Source organism: Bufo gargarizans, chromosome 11 (genome assembly GCF_014858855.1).
Source record: "Bufo gargarizans isolate SCDJY-AF-19 chromosome 11, ASM1485885v1, whole genome shotgun sequence".
Classification (NCBI taxonomy): Eukaryota; Metazoa; Chordata; class Amphibia; order Anura; family Bufonidae; genus Bufo; species Bufo gargarizans.
In genome coordinates, this window is record NC_058090.1 from 79,482,845 (window position 1) to 79,495,449 (window position 12,605).

At 46.7% G+C, this 12,605-nt stretch overlaps 1 protein-coding gene across 1 annotated transcript in view; it reads left to right on the forward strand.

Moving 5' to 3' along the window:
- Window positions 1–12,605, forward strand: part of LOC122921330 (embryonic protein UVS.2-like) — a 41,375-nt gene that overhangs the window by 1,141 nt on the left and 27,629 nt on the right. The window contains exons 2-5 of the mRNA XM_044271307.1: window positions 250–286; window positions 2,048–2,116; window positions 12,065–12,208; window positions 12,310–12,427. Of these exons, the coding sequence (XP_044127242.1) occupies window positions 250–286; window positions 2,048–2,116; window positions 12,065–12,208; window positions 12,310–12,427 (368 nt within the window). The remainder of the gene's footprint in view (window positions 1–249; window positions 287–2,047; window positions 2,117–12,064; window positions 12,209–12,309; window positions 12,428–12,605) is intronic.

The following is a 12,605-nucleotide window of genomic DNA, read 5'->3' on the forward strand; positions in this document are numbered from 1 at the left end:
GTGATTGCTGCTGGTATGCCAAAATTTCCCCACTGAGGGACAATAAAGGGATTTTTTTCTTCTTCTTCATTATTCTGTGTTTTACTAAATTTCAATATAAAATATGTCCTCAGAGGGCTTTACAGATACAAGATGTTTTCAAGACCCTATCTGGCACATCTATATCACGGAACCAGTCAGTTTTTATAAGTGAAGTACACCTTTTCTTTTTCAAATTTGACTACGTCTATCATTCTTCTTCTTACTTAGGGTTGTAAAAGTCGACCAAAGTCAGGAAAAAATCATGGTAAGACACATTCCATGACTGTCATGTATATTAAGAGATTTTAAAGGGTCACTGAGTTTTCATAAAACATTTAATATGCTATAGTTACAGATCAAAGGTTTTGATAGGCTAGGATCTAAGTGATGAAATCTCCAAATAGCACTAAAATGGGTAGAGAGAAGAGCTCTCATATTGCGCTCTCTCCTTACTTCAGAATCGAGAGGAGCCCAAAGACTTTCTATTAAGTCCATCTCCTACAGCGAGGAGCTAGATTGCAATATGAGAATGCTACTCTTTCCTGGTTCTAGCAATTTTTTAGGCCTCTTTCACACAAGCATGACGGATTGGCTCCGGATAAGTTCAGGATGTGTCCATTTTGCAAGTAAGTTCAGTCAGTTTTGTCTGCGATTGCGATCAGTTGTTCATTTTTTTCCGCGCGGGTGCAATGCGTTTTGATGTGTTTTTCACACACGTGATAAAAAACTGAAGTTTTACAAACAACATCTCTTAGTAACCATCGGTGAAAAAAAACGCATTGCATCCGCATTCACTTCTATGGGGCCAGGGCTGCGTGAAAAATGCAGACTATAGAACATGCAGAGATTTTCATGCAACGCAGAAGTGATATGTGAAAAACAACGCTCATGTGCACAGACTAATTTGAAATTAATGGGTCAGGATTCAGTCTGGGTGCAATGCATTCACATCACACATTGCATCCTCACGGAAAACTCGCTCATGTGAAAGGGGTCTTAGGGTCTCATCCCTCAAACCTCCATGATTGATGTCTTTATAACATACAGTATGAAAAAATGTATGGGAATTCAGTGACCTTTAAAAAGGAACTGCTCAGTCTTTAGGGGCCATACACAATCAGTAGCTGTCGGCCAAATGATCATTCGGAAGATGGCTATCGCTCCCGACTTCTAAATAACTCCTTCATACATACATATTCACTGGAGAGAAAGCCACTGCCAGAAACCTCTGGCAGCAGCGTATCTCCTAGGATAACAATAGAATAGGGCAAAAAAAAAATGTTTTTCACAGTCCTTCAGATGATGTTGATAAAAATGCTGAAGCTCCCCATACACACTAACCAGTTGGATAAAGAGACAAACTTATCTGACCTGGCCAATCACATTTTCAGCAGACAAAGTCTGCAATCGGATATCATAAACAATGACATATGCTACTTTTTTGAAATGATCGTTGACCAAAATGACAATATCTGGTAATTTCAGCCTGCTATAATCTCATGTGTATGGCCAACTTAATGTAATTATTTATCAGAAAAGGCTTTTAACCACAGAATGTAAATGCAGACTCCTTAGCAGAATCAGCCATAAAGTGATGGTGCATTGATTTATATTGATGTCCTCTCCTCAGGAAAGGTTATCAATATCAGATTGTCCTGGATCTGACACCCTGCCAATCAGCAGTTTGAAGAGGAGGCCAAGCTCCATGTGAGAACCGCTTCCTGTTCATCTCAGAACTGCAGTGTAAGGACGAGTACTCACTCCATTGACTTGAATGAATCGAGTTCTTGTAATTACACTACATTGCCACTCAACAGGAAATGATGCTTAGTATATAGAGAAGGAAGTGGTGCTCACATTGAGCGCCTTCTCCTCGTCAAACATCTGATTGGTGCTGTTGCCGGGAGTTGGACCACTGCCAATCAGATATTGATTACTTATCCTGAGATAGGTCATCAATATTGTTCCATTTTTTTTTGTCTGAGTATGTTAAGAAAAAAATCCACTGGTTTTAATATATTTACAGGGAAAGCAGATGATACCAAAACACTGGAACCTCTTGACGTCTTCTCCAAGATTCTCGAAGTGAACACAGGTAGAGCTATGACATTTCCACATTCCTTTATTTGCAGTATTTTCCCTGACCACATCCCTAGGCTAATGCTGTTCATACACCTTAGCTGGCTTTTCCCCCACAAGAACAAATAATCAGGCATGCTGAAATTCAAAAAAATCTAATACCCATTGAGGGTACGGCCCAAAGGCACATCTGGTTGAATAAAGTAAAGCTACTGTAACCCACGGCAGCCAATGATCGTATGACTTTACTTCTAAATTTTGCAGCCATTGGTTGCTGTTGGGGGCCATTAGTTGCTTTTGGCCCATAAAAGCCACACTATTGGGCCATAACCTTAAGGATTCACTGATTCTACTTAAATTGGCATCCTTAGCGGACATTCATCAAGTGTACATGGCAGCGTTAGAATTTATAGACTACAAAGCCATTGGATTGCCATACAGCTTAAAAATTGGCTGTTCAGGGAATATTTTTTTGTAAACGTTTAATCCTCCCACTGCCCCAACACCGCCACATTGGTCTCAACCAGTCTATATTTCTTTCCATGAAATCTTACCATATGACTACTGCAGCCAACCACTGGCCTCAGTGGAATGACTGCTGTAGCAAGACTGTTTTCTACATTTAAAAAGCATCACCACAGACACCCAGCTTTTCCTGACTCCAGATTCTTCTGTCTGAATCCTACTGAGGAACCAGTAACAGTGAATACATCTGCCATAAAACATGCACAACCTCACAGATTGACCACAATTAATGATGGTTGTCCTCTTCCTGTACTTTATACATGAAGCACCATCTCTCCTCTTGTTTCTAGTATTGCATTTCATGGTAACATCCTGTAAATTTTTAAAGGGATTGCCCAGCCTTTCAGACATTTTTAACTGTCCCAAAAGTGTGTTATACCTAGTGGTCAAATCATACTCACCTGCTGCCCGCTGCCACACAATGGTTTTAGTGGTGACATGTGCTCAAGTGGCATGTAACCCAGGAGTGGCATGCCACTTGAGGATATGTCACTGTCGAAAGCTTTTTCCAGAAGTTTATAAATGGATTAGAAGCAGGGGCATTGCTAGGGTCTGAAAACATCCGGGGCACAAGCCCATTGTATCATGCCCTTGTGAAGCCACACCCCCATAGGCCTTTCCAGTAGTTATTAACCCCTTTCAGCAGTCCCCCCCTTCACAGTAGTTATTAACCCCTTTCAGTAGTCCCCCCTTCAGTGAATGAAGGACTGCTGAAAGGGGTTAATAACTACTGTGAAGGGCCTAGCCGTCTGGGCAACCCCACAGATCATCCCCTCAGTAATCCGTATCCTGCAGTAACTGAACTTTAAATCAGCGCTCATCTCATTACTATCTTGACTTAGACACTCAGCTCCAGTAACAGGCAGTGCGGGAGGCGCTCACTCACTGACGTCACGCGCCTGCGCCGCCTAGTGGGAGCTGAGTTTGCATGTTTCAAGAGCTGAGTGTGTAAGATAGTAATGAGATCATAAGCACTGTTTTAAAGTTCAGTTACTGCAGGATACGGATTAGGATGACGGGGCTGCGCAGTGCAGGAGAGTCAGAGCGGCCGGCCCTGCCAGCCAGGGGCGTAGCTAGAACTGACTGGGCCCCACAGCAAAATTTTGTATGGGGCCCCTCCTCCATGACTATCCTTTGGCATCCTATATGTGCATATGTAAGGGAGAGTTCGCATCACACTTTTCCCATCCGTTTGATGTTTACATTGGAAAATGGGATACAAAAGCGCAGCACACTACGCTTTGTATCCTGCAAAGTCTGTTAAAAAATAAAACGTATACATTAACGTATATATTTTTTTTTATGGTGTCAGTCTGAGTCACCTGTTAATATATACATTTTATGTGTACATTACAAGGGGTCAGCAATAGAGTTGAGCGAACACCTGGATGTTCGGGTTCGAGAAGCTCGGCCGAACTTCCCGGAAATGTTCGGGTTCGGGATCCGAACCCGATCCGAACTTCGTCCCGAACCCCATTGAAGTCAATGGGGACCCAAACTTTCCGGCACTAAAACGGCTGTAAAACAGCCCAGGAAAGGGCTAGAGGGCTGCAAAAGGCAGCAACATGTAGGTAAATCCCCTGCAAACAAATGTGGATAGGGAAATGAATAAAAATAAAAATTTTATAAATAAAAATTAACCAAAATCAATTGGAGAGAGGTCCCATAGCAGAGAATCTGGCTTCCCGTCACCCACCACTGGAACAGTCCATTCTCAGATATTTAGGCCCCGGCACCCAGGCAGAGGAGAGAGGTCCCGTAACAGACAATCTGGCTTCATGTCAGCAGAGAATTAGTCTGCATGTCATAGCAGAGAATCAGGCTTCACATCAGCCACCACTGCAACAGTCCATTGGCATATATTTAGGCCCAGCACACAGGCAGAGGAGAGAGGTCCCGTAACAGACAATCTGGCTTCATGTCAGCAGAGAATTAGTCTGCATGTCATAGCAGAGAATGAGGCTTCACGTCAGCCACCACTGCAACAGTCCATTGGCATATATTTAGGCCCAGCACACAGGCAGAGGAGAGAGGTCCCGTAACAGAGGATCTGGCTTCATGTCAGCAGAGAATCAGTCTTCATGTCATAGCAGAGAATCAGGCTTCACGTCACCCACCACTGCAACAGTCCATTTTCATAAATTTAGGCCCAGCACCCAGGCAGAGGAGAGAGGTCCCGTAACAGACAATCTGGCTTCATGTCAGCAGAGAATTAGTCTGCATGTCATAGCAGAGAATGAGGCTTCACGTCAGCCACCACTGCAACAGTCCATTGGCATATATTTAGGCCCAGCACACAGGCAGAGGAGAGAGGTCCCGTAACAGAGACTCTGGCTTCATGTCAGCAGAGAATCAGTCTGCATGTCATAGCAGAGAATGAGGCTTCACGTCAGCCACCACTGCAACAGTCCATTGGCATATATTTAGGCCCAGCACACAGGCAGAGGAGAGAGGTCCCGTAACAGAGACTCTGGCTTCATGTCAGCAGAGAATCAGTCTGCATGTCATAGCAGAGAATGAGGCTTCACGTCAGCCACCACTGCAACAGTCCATTGGCATATATTTAGGCCCAGCACCCAGGCAGAGGAGAGAGGTCCCGTAACAGAGAATCTGTCTTCATGTCAGCAGAGAATTAGTCTGCATGTCATAGCAGAGAATCAGGCTTCACGTCACTCAACATTGGAACAGTCCATTGGCATATATTTAGGCCCCGGCACCCAGACAGAGGAGAGGTTCATTCAACTTTGGGTAGCCTCGCAATATAATGGTAAAATGAAAATAAAAATAGGATTGAATGAGGAAGTGCCCTGGAGTCCAATAATATATGGTTAAGGGGAGGTAGTTAATGTCTAATCTGGACAAGGGACGGACAGGTCCTGTGGGATCCATGCCTGGTTCATTTTTATGAACGTCAGCTTGTCCACATTGGCTGTAGACAGGCGGCTGCGCTTTGTCTGTAATGACGCCCCCTGCCGTGCTGAATACACGTTCAGACAAAACGCTGGCCGCCGGGCAGGCCAGCACCTCCAAGGCATAAAAGGCTAGCTCTGGCCACGTGGACAATTTAGAGACCCAGAAGTTGAATGGGGCCGAACCATCAGTCAGTACGTGGAGGGGTGTGCACACGTACTGTTCCACCATGTTAGTGAAATGTTGCCTCCTGCTAACACGTTGCGTATCAGGTGGTGGTGCAGTTAGCTGTGGCGTGTTGACAAAAGTTTTCCACATCTCTGCCATGCTAACCCTGCCCTCAGAGGAGCTGGCCGTGACACAGCTGCCTTGGAGACCTCTTGCTCCTCCTCTGCCTTGGCCTTGGGCTTCCACTTGTTCCCCTGTGACATTTGGGAATGCTCTCAGTAGCGCGTCTACCAACGTGCGCTTGTACTCGCGCATCTTCCTATCACGCTCCAGTGCAGGAAGTAAGGTGGGCACATTGTCTTTGTAGCGTGGATCCAGCAGAGTGGCAACCCAGTAGTCCGCACAGGTTAAAATGTGGGCAACTCTGCTGTCGTTGCGCAGGCACTGCAGCATGTAGTCGCTCATGTGTGCCAGGCTGCCCAGGGGTAAGGACAAGCTGTCCTCTGTGGGAGGCGTATCGTCATCGTCCTGCCTTTCCCCCCAGCCACGCACCAGTGATGGACCCGAGCTGCGTTGGGTGCCACCCCGCTGTGACCATGCTTCATCCTCATCCTCCTCCACCTCCTCCTCATCCTCGTTCTCCTCCAGTAGTGGGCCCTGGCTGGCCACATTTGTACCTGGCCTCTGCTGTTGCAAAAAACCTCCCTCTGAGTCACTTCGAAGAGACTGGCCTGAAAGTGCTAAAAATGACCCCTCTTCCTCCTCCTCCTCCTCCTCCTGGGCCACCTCCTCTTCCATCATCGCCCTAAGTGTTTTCTCAAGGAGACATAGAAGTGGTATTGTAACGCTGATAACGGCGTCATCGCCACTGGCCATGTTGGTGGAGTACTCGAAACAGCGCAACAGGGCACACAGGTCTCGCATGGAGGCCCAGTCATTGGTGGTGAAGTGGTGCTGTTCTGTAGTGCGACTGACCCGTGCGTGCTGCAGCTGAAACTCCACTATGGCCTGCTGCTGCTCGCACAGTCTGTCCAGCATGTGCATAGTGGAGTTCCACCTGGTGGGCACGTCGCATATGAGGCGGTGAGCGGGAAGGCCGAAGTTACGCTGTAGCGTAGACAGGCGAGCAGCAGCAGGATGTGAACGCCGGAAGCGCGAACAGACGGCCCGCACTTTATGCAGCAGCTCTGACATGTCGGGGTAGTTGTGAATGAACTTCTGCACCACCAAATTCAGCACATGCGCCAAGCAAGGGATGTGCGTCAAATTGGCTAGTCCCAGAGCTGCAACGAGATTTCGCCCATTATCACACACCACCAGGCCGGGCTTGAGGCTCACCGGCAGCAACCACTCGTCGGTCTGTTGTTCTATACCCCGCCACAACTCCTGTGCGGTGTGGGGCCTGTCCCCCAAACATATGAGTTTCAGAATGGCCTGCTGACGTTTACCCCGGGCAGTGCTGAAGTTGGTGGTGAAGGTGTGTGGCTGACTGGATGAGCAGGTGGAAGAAGAGGAGGAGGAAGCCGAGAAGGTGGAGGTGGCAACAGGAGGCAAAGAATGTTGCCCTGCGATCCTTGGCGGCGGAAGGACGTGCGCTAAACATCTCTCCGCCTGGGGCCCAGCTGCCACTACATTTACCCAGTGTGCAGTTAGGGAGATATAGCGTCCCTGGCCGTGCTTACTGGTCCACGTATCTGTGGTTAGGTGGACCTTGCTACAGATGGCGTTGCGCAGTGCACACTTGATTTTATCGGATACTTGGTTGTGCAGGGAAGGCACGGCTCTCTTGGAGAAGTAGTGGCGGCTGGGAACAACATACTGTGGGACAGCAAGCGACATGAGCTGTTTGAAGCTGTCTGTGTCCACCAGCCTAAATGACAGCATTTCATAGGCCAGTAGTTTAGAAATGCTGGCATTCAGGGCCAGGGATCGAGGGTGGCTAGGTGGGAATTTACGCTTCCTCTCAAATGTTTGTGAGATGGAGAGCTGAACGCTGCCGTGTGACATGGTTGAGACGCTTGGTGACGGAGGTGGTGGTGGTGTTGGTGGTACATCCCCTGTTTGCTGGGCGGCAGGTGCCAACGTTCCTCCAGAGGCAGAGGAAGAGGCCGAGGTGGCAGCAGCAGAAGAGGTAGCAGGGGGAGCCTGAGTGACTTCCTTGGTTTTAAGGTGTATACTCCACTGCAGTTCATGCTTTGCATGCAGGTGCCTGGTCATGCAGGTTGTGCTCAGGTTCAGAACGTTAATGCCTCGCTTCAGGCTCTGATGGCACAGCGTGCAAACCACTCGGGTCTTGTCGTCAGCACATTGTTTGAAGAAGTGCCATGCCAGGGAACTCCTTGAAGCTGCCTTTGGGGTGCTCGGTCCCAGATGGCGGCGGTCAGTAGCAGGCGGAGTCTCTTGGCGGCGGGTGTTCTGCTTTTGCCCACTGCTCCCTCTTTTGCTACGCTGTTGGCTCGGTCTCACCACTGCCTCTTCCTCCGAACTGTGAAAGTCAGTGGCACGACCTTCATTCCATGTGGGGTCTAGGACCTCATCGTCCCCTGCATCGTCTTCCACCCAGTCTTGATCCCTGACCTCCTGTTCAGTCTGCACACTGCAGAAAGACGCAGCAGTTGGCACCTGTGTTTCGTCATCATCAGAGACATGCTGAGGTGGTATTCCCATGTCCTCATCATCAGGAAACATAAGTGGTTGTGCGTCAGTGCATTCTATATCTTTCACCGCTGGGGAAGGGCTAGGTGGATGCCCTTGGGAAACCCTGCCAGCGGAGTCTTCAAACAGCATAAGAGACTGCTGCATAACTTGAGGCTGAGACAGTTTCCCTGGTATGCATGGGGGTGATGTGACAGACTGATGGGGTTGGTTTTCAGGCGCCATCTGTGCGCTTTCTGCAGAAGACTGGGTGGGAGATAATGTGAACGTGCTGGATCCACTGTCGGCCACCCAATTCACTAATGCCTGTACCTGCTCAGGCCTTACCACCCTTAGAACGGCATTGGGCCCCACCATATATCGCTGTAAATTCTGGCGGCTACTGGGACCTGAGGTAGTTGGTACACTAGGACGTGTGGATGTGGCAGAACGGCCACGTCCTCTCCCAGCACCAGAGGGTCCACTAACACCACCACGACCATGTCCACGTCCGCGTCCCTTACTAGATGTTTTCCTCATTGTTATGGTTCACCACAACAACAAAAATATTATTTGGCCCAATGTATTGTATTCAAATTCAGCGGGATATAAATTTAAGGCCTAGTATTTAGGCGCTGGGTGACCGGTATGGATTTACTAACAGAATTAGACTTGGAAATGCACAGTAGCGTGTGTGTGAAGTTATTCTGAATGACCCTATGTGCACCTTGAATATTATATACCCTTTTAGGGATAGATTTCAAATAGCTCTGATATAGCAGGAACCACTAAATTATGAAATTGCTAAATTGGGAATTGTATTTCAACCCAGAACAAAAAATGTGCTTTGACGGACACTAAATAACTTTCCCAGCCACAACAGTACAGCGGTAACGAGAGATTTAGCGGGATATAAATTTGAGGCCTAGTATTTAGTCGCTGGGTGACCGGTATGGATTTAGTGACAGAATTAGACTTGGAAATGCACAGTAGCGTGTGTGTGAAGTTATTCTGAATGACCCTATGTGCATCTTGAATATTATATACCCTTTTAGGGATAGATTTCAAATAGCTCGGATATAGCAGAAACCACTAAATTATGAAATTGCTAAATTGGGAATTGTATTTCAACCCAGAACAAAAAATGTGCTTTGACGGACACTAAATAACTTTCCCAGCCACAACAGTACAGCGGTAACGAGAGATTTAGCGGGATATAAATTTGAGGCCTAGTATTTAGGCGCTGGGTGACCGGTATGGATTTACTGACAGAATTAGACTTGGAAATGCACAGTAGCGTGTGTGTGAAGTTATTCTGAATGACCCTATGTGCACCTTGAATATTATATACCCTTTTAGGGATAGATTTCAAATAGCTCTGATATAGCAGGAACCACTAAATTATGAAATTGCTAAATTGGGAATTGTATTTCAACCCAGAACAAAAAATGTGCTTTGACGGACACTAAATAACTTTCCCAGCCACAACAGGACAGCGGTAACGAGAGATTTAGCGGGATATAAATTTGAGGCCTAGTATTTAGGCGCTGGGTGACCGGTATGGATTTACTAACAGAATTAGACTTGGAAATGCACAGTAGCGTGTGTGTGAAGTTATTCTGAATGACCCTATGTGCACCTTGAATATTATATACCCTTTTAGGGATAGATTTCAAATAGCTCTGATATAGCAGAAACCACTAAATTATGAAATTGCTAAATTGGGAATTGTATTTCAACCCTGAACAAAAAATGTGCTTTGACGGACACTAAATAACTTGCCCAGCCACAACAGTACAGCGGTAACGACAGATTTAGCGGGATATAAATTTGAGGCCTAGTATTTAGGCGCTGGGTGACCGGTATGGATTTAGTGACAGAATTAGACTGGGATATGGCCAAAAAATAACCACACTATTGCTGGTTAAATGCACTTGGTGACGGGCGCAGCTTGCCCCTGATGTAGTATATGGCCAAAAAATGAACAGACTATTGCTGGTTAAATGCACTTGGTGTCACAGCTTGACCAACCACACTACTGAGGGTTAAATGCACTTGGTGACGGGCGCAGCTTGCCCCTGATGTAGTATATGGCCAAAAAATGAACAGACTATTGCTGGTTAAATGCACTTGGTGACGGGCGCAGCTTGCCCCTGATTTAGTATATGGCCAAAAAATGAACAGACTATTGCTGGTTAAATGCACTTGGTGTGATAGCTTGACCAACCACACTACTGAGGGTTAAATGCACTTGGTGACGGGCGCAGCTTGCCCCTGATGTAGTATATGGCCAAAAAATAAACAGACTATTGCTGGTTAAATGCACTTGGTGTGACAGCTTCACCCTGATGTAGGCTTTAGCCAAAAAACAACCACACCATTGAGGGTTAAATGCACTTGGTGACAGGCGCAGCTTGCCCCTGATGTAGTATATGGCCAAAAAATAAACAGACTATTGCTGGTTAAATGCACTTGGTGTGACAGCTTCACCCTGATGTAGGCTTTAGCCAAAAAACAACCACACCATTGAGGGTTAAATGCACTTGGTCGCAGCTTGTGCTGGCGCACCACAAGACACAAAATGGCCGCCGATCACCCCAGAAAAATGTGACTGACAAACGGTCTGGGCAGCCTAAAAACAGTGAGCAATTGAGTATCAGCAGCTCAATGACCCACAGCTGCAGATCGATCAATAATCAAGTCCTTTGGAGGAGTTAATCTGCCTAATCTCGCCCTACTGTCGCAGCCGCAACCTCTCCCTACGCTAATCAGAGCAGAGTGACGGGCGGCGCTATGTGACTCCAGCTTAAATAGAGGCTGGGTCACATGGTGCTCTGGCCAATCACAGCCATGCCAATAGTAGGCATGGCTGTGATGGCCTCTTGGGGCAAGTAGTATGACGCTTGTTGATTGGCTGCTTTGCAGCCTTTCAAAAAGCGCCAATAAAGCGTCACAAAAGCGCCAAGAAAGCGACGAACACCGAACCCGAACCCGGACTTTTACGAAAATGTCCGGGTTCGGGTCCGTGTCACGGACACCCCAAAATTCGGTACGAACCCGAACTATACAGTTCGAGTTCGCTCATCCCTAGTCAGCAACCTTCGGCACTCCAGCTGTTGTGAAACAGTACAGGGCAGGAGGCACACACAGTGCAGCATAGGGGGTACAGTACAGGGCAGGGGGCAGAATACAGCCAAAACATGCACCTAGAAATGCTCCATTCACATGTCATACCTCAGGAGATAATAGTTCCTAGTGGGTAAAAGGACCTTTCATAATGTCAGGAGCACATGATCAGTCACATGAGTGGGCGGAGTCAGGCTCCGGGCTGTGCAGGAGATTGTAGGGAAATGGCTGCCAGCATAACATTCGGGGCACTGGTCAAAACATCCGGGGCTCAAGCCCCGAATGTTTTGACCTAACGACGCCCCTGATTAGAAGATTACATAATGGAGCCGGAGCCAGAAGGGAGTGGTGGGGGGGCAGGCGAGGATACATTTTTCTATAGGAATTAAGTACAACTGGTGACAGTTAAAAATGGTCAAAAGGCTGACCAACCCCTGATATGTCCAAAACCAATAAACATCTACAATGAGCACAGGTAATAATATAGTATTGTAGCTATTGAAATCCTATGAAAATGTATTGTTTTACCAAATAGACCTTCCATTCAAAGTCCACTCTGTCTACAGATCAGGCTTATAGATGTTTTCTTTTTTTTCCAAAGGAGTGGAAAAGAGCACACACCCAATAGTCTATGGGGATATAATGAAAAGGATGGGTCGTTATGCCACTAACTGTGATAACTGTCTATGGCCGAAATCTGCCGATGGAACTGTCCAAGTGCCATATACCTTATCTCCAAATTATGGTAAGTTGCATTTCATACATTTTTAATATATACATTGATAACGGAGGCGTCTTCCTATAGATTCCACACTTATATAAGACATGTTGTCTTTATTTGACTAGGTGCTGAAAACCAGAACCTGTTTATGACCGCAATGCAAGAATTTGAAACCTTGACCTGTGTGCGTTTTGTAAACAGGAAAGAAGAAGTAAATTACCTGAACATTTCCTCATCTGATGGGTAAGTCTTCATGCTCACCTCAATGGGGAGGAGAGCTTATTCATACAGTAAATGATGTGCAGTCTATTGGGGTAATTTATCAAACTGGTGTAAAGTAGAACTGGCTTAGTTGCCCATAGCAACCAACCAGATTCCACTTTAATTTCCCAAAGGAGATGTCAGAAATTAAAGGTGGAAT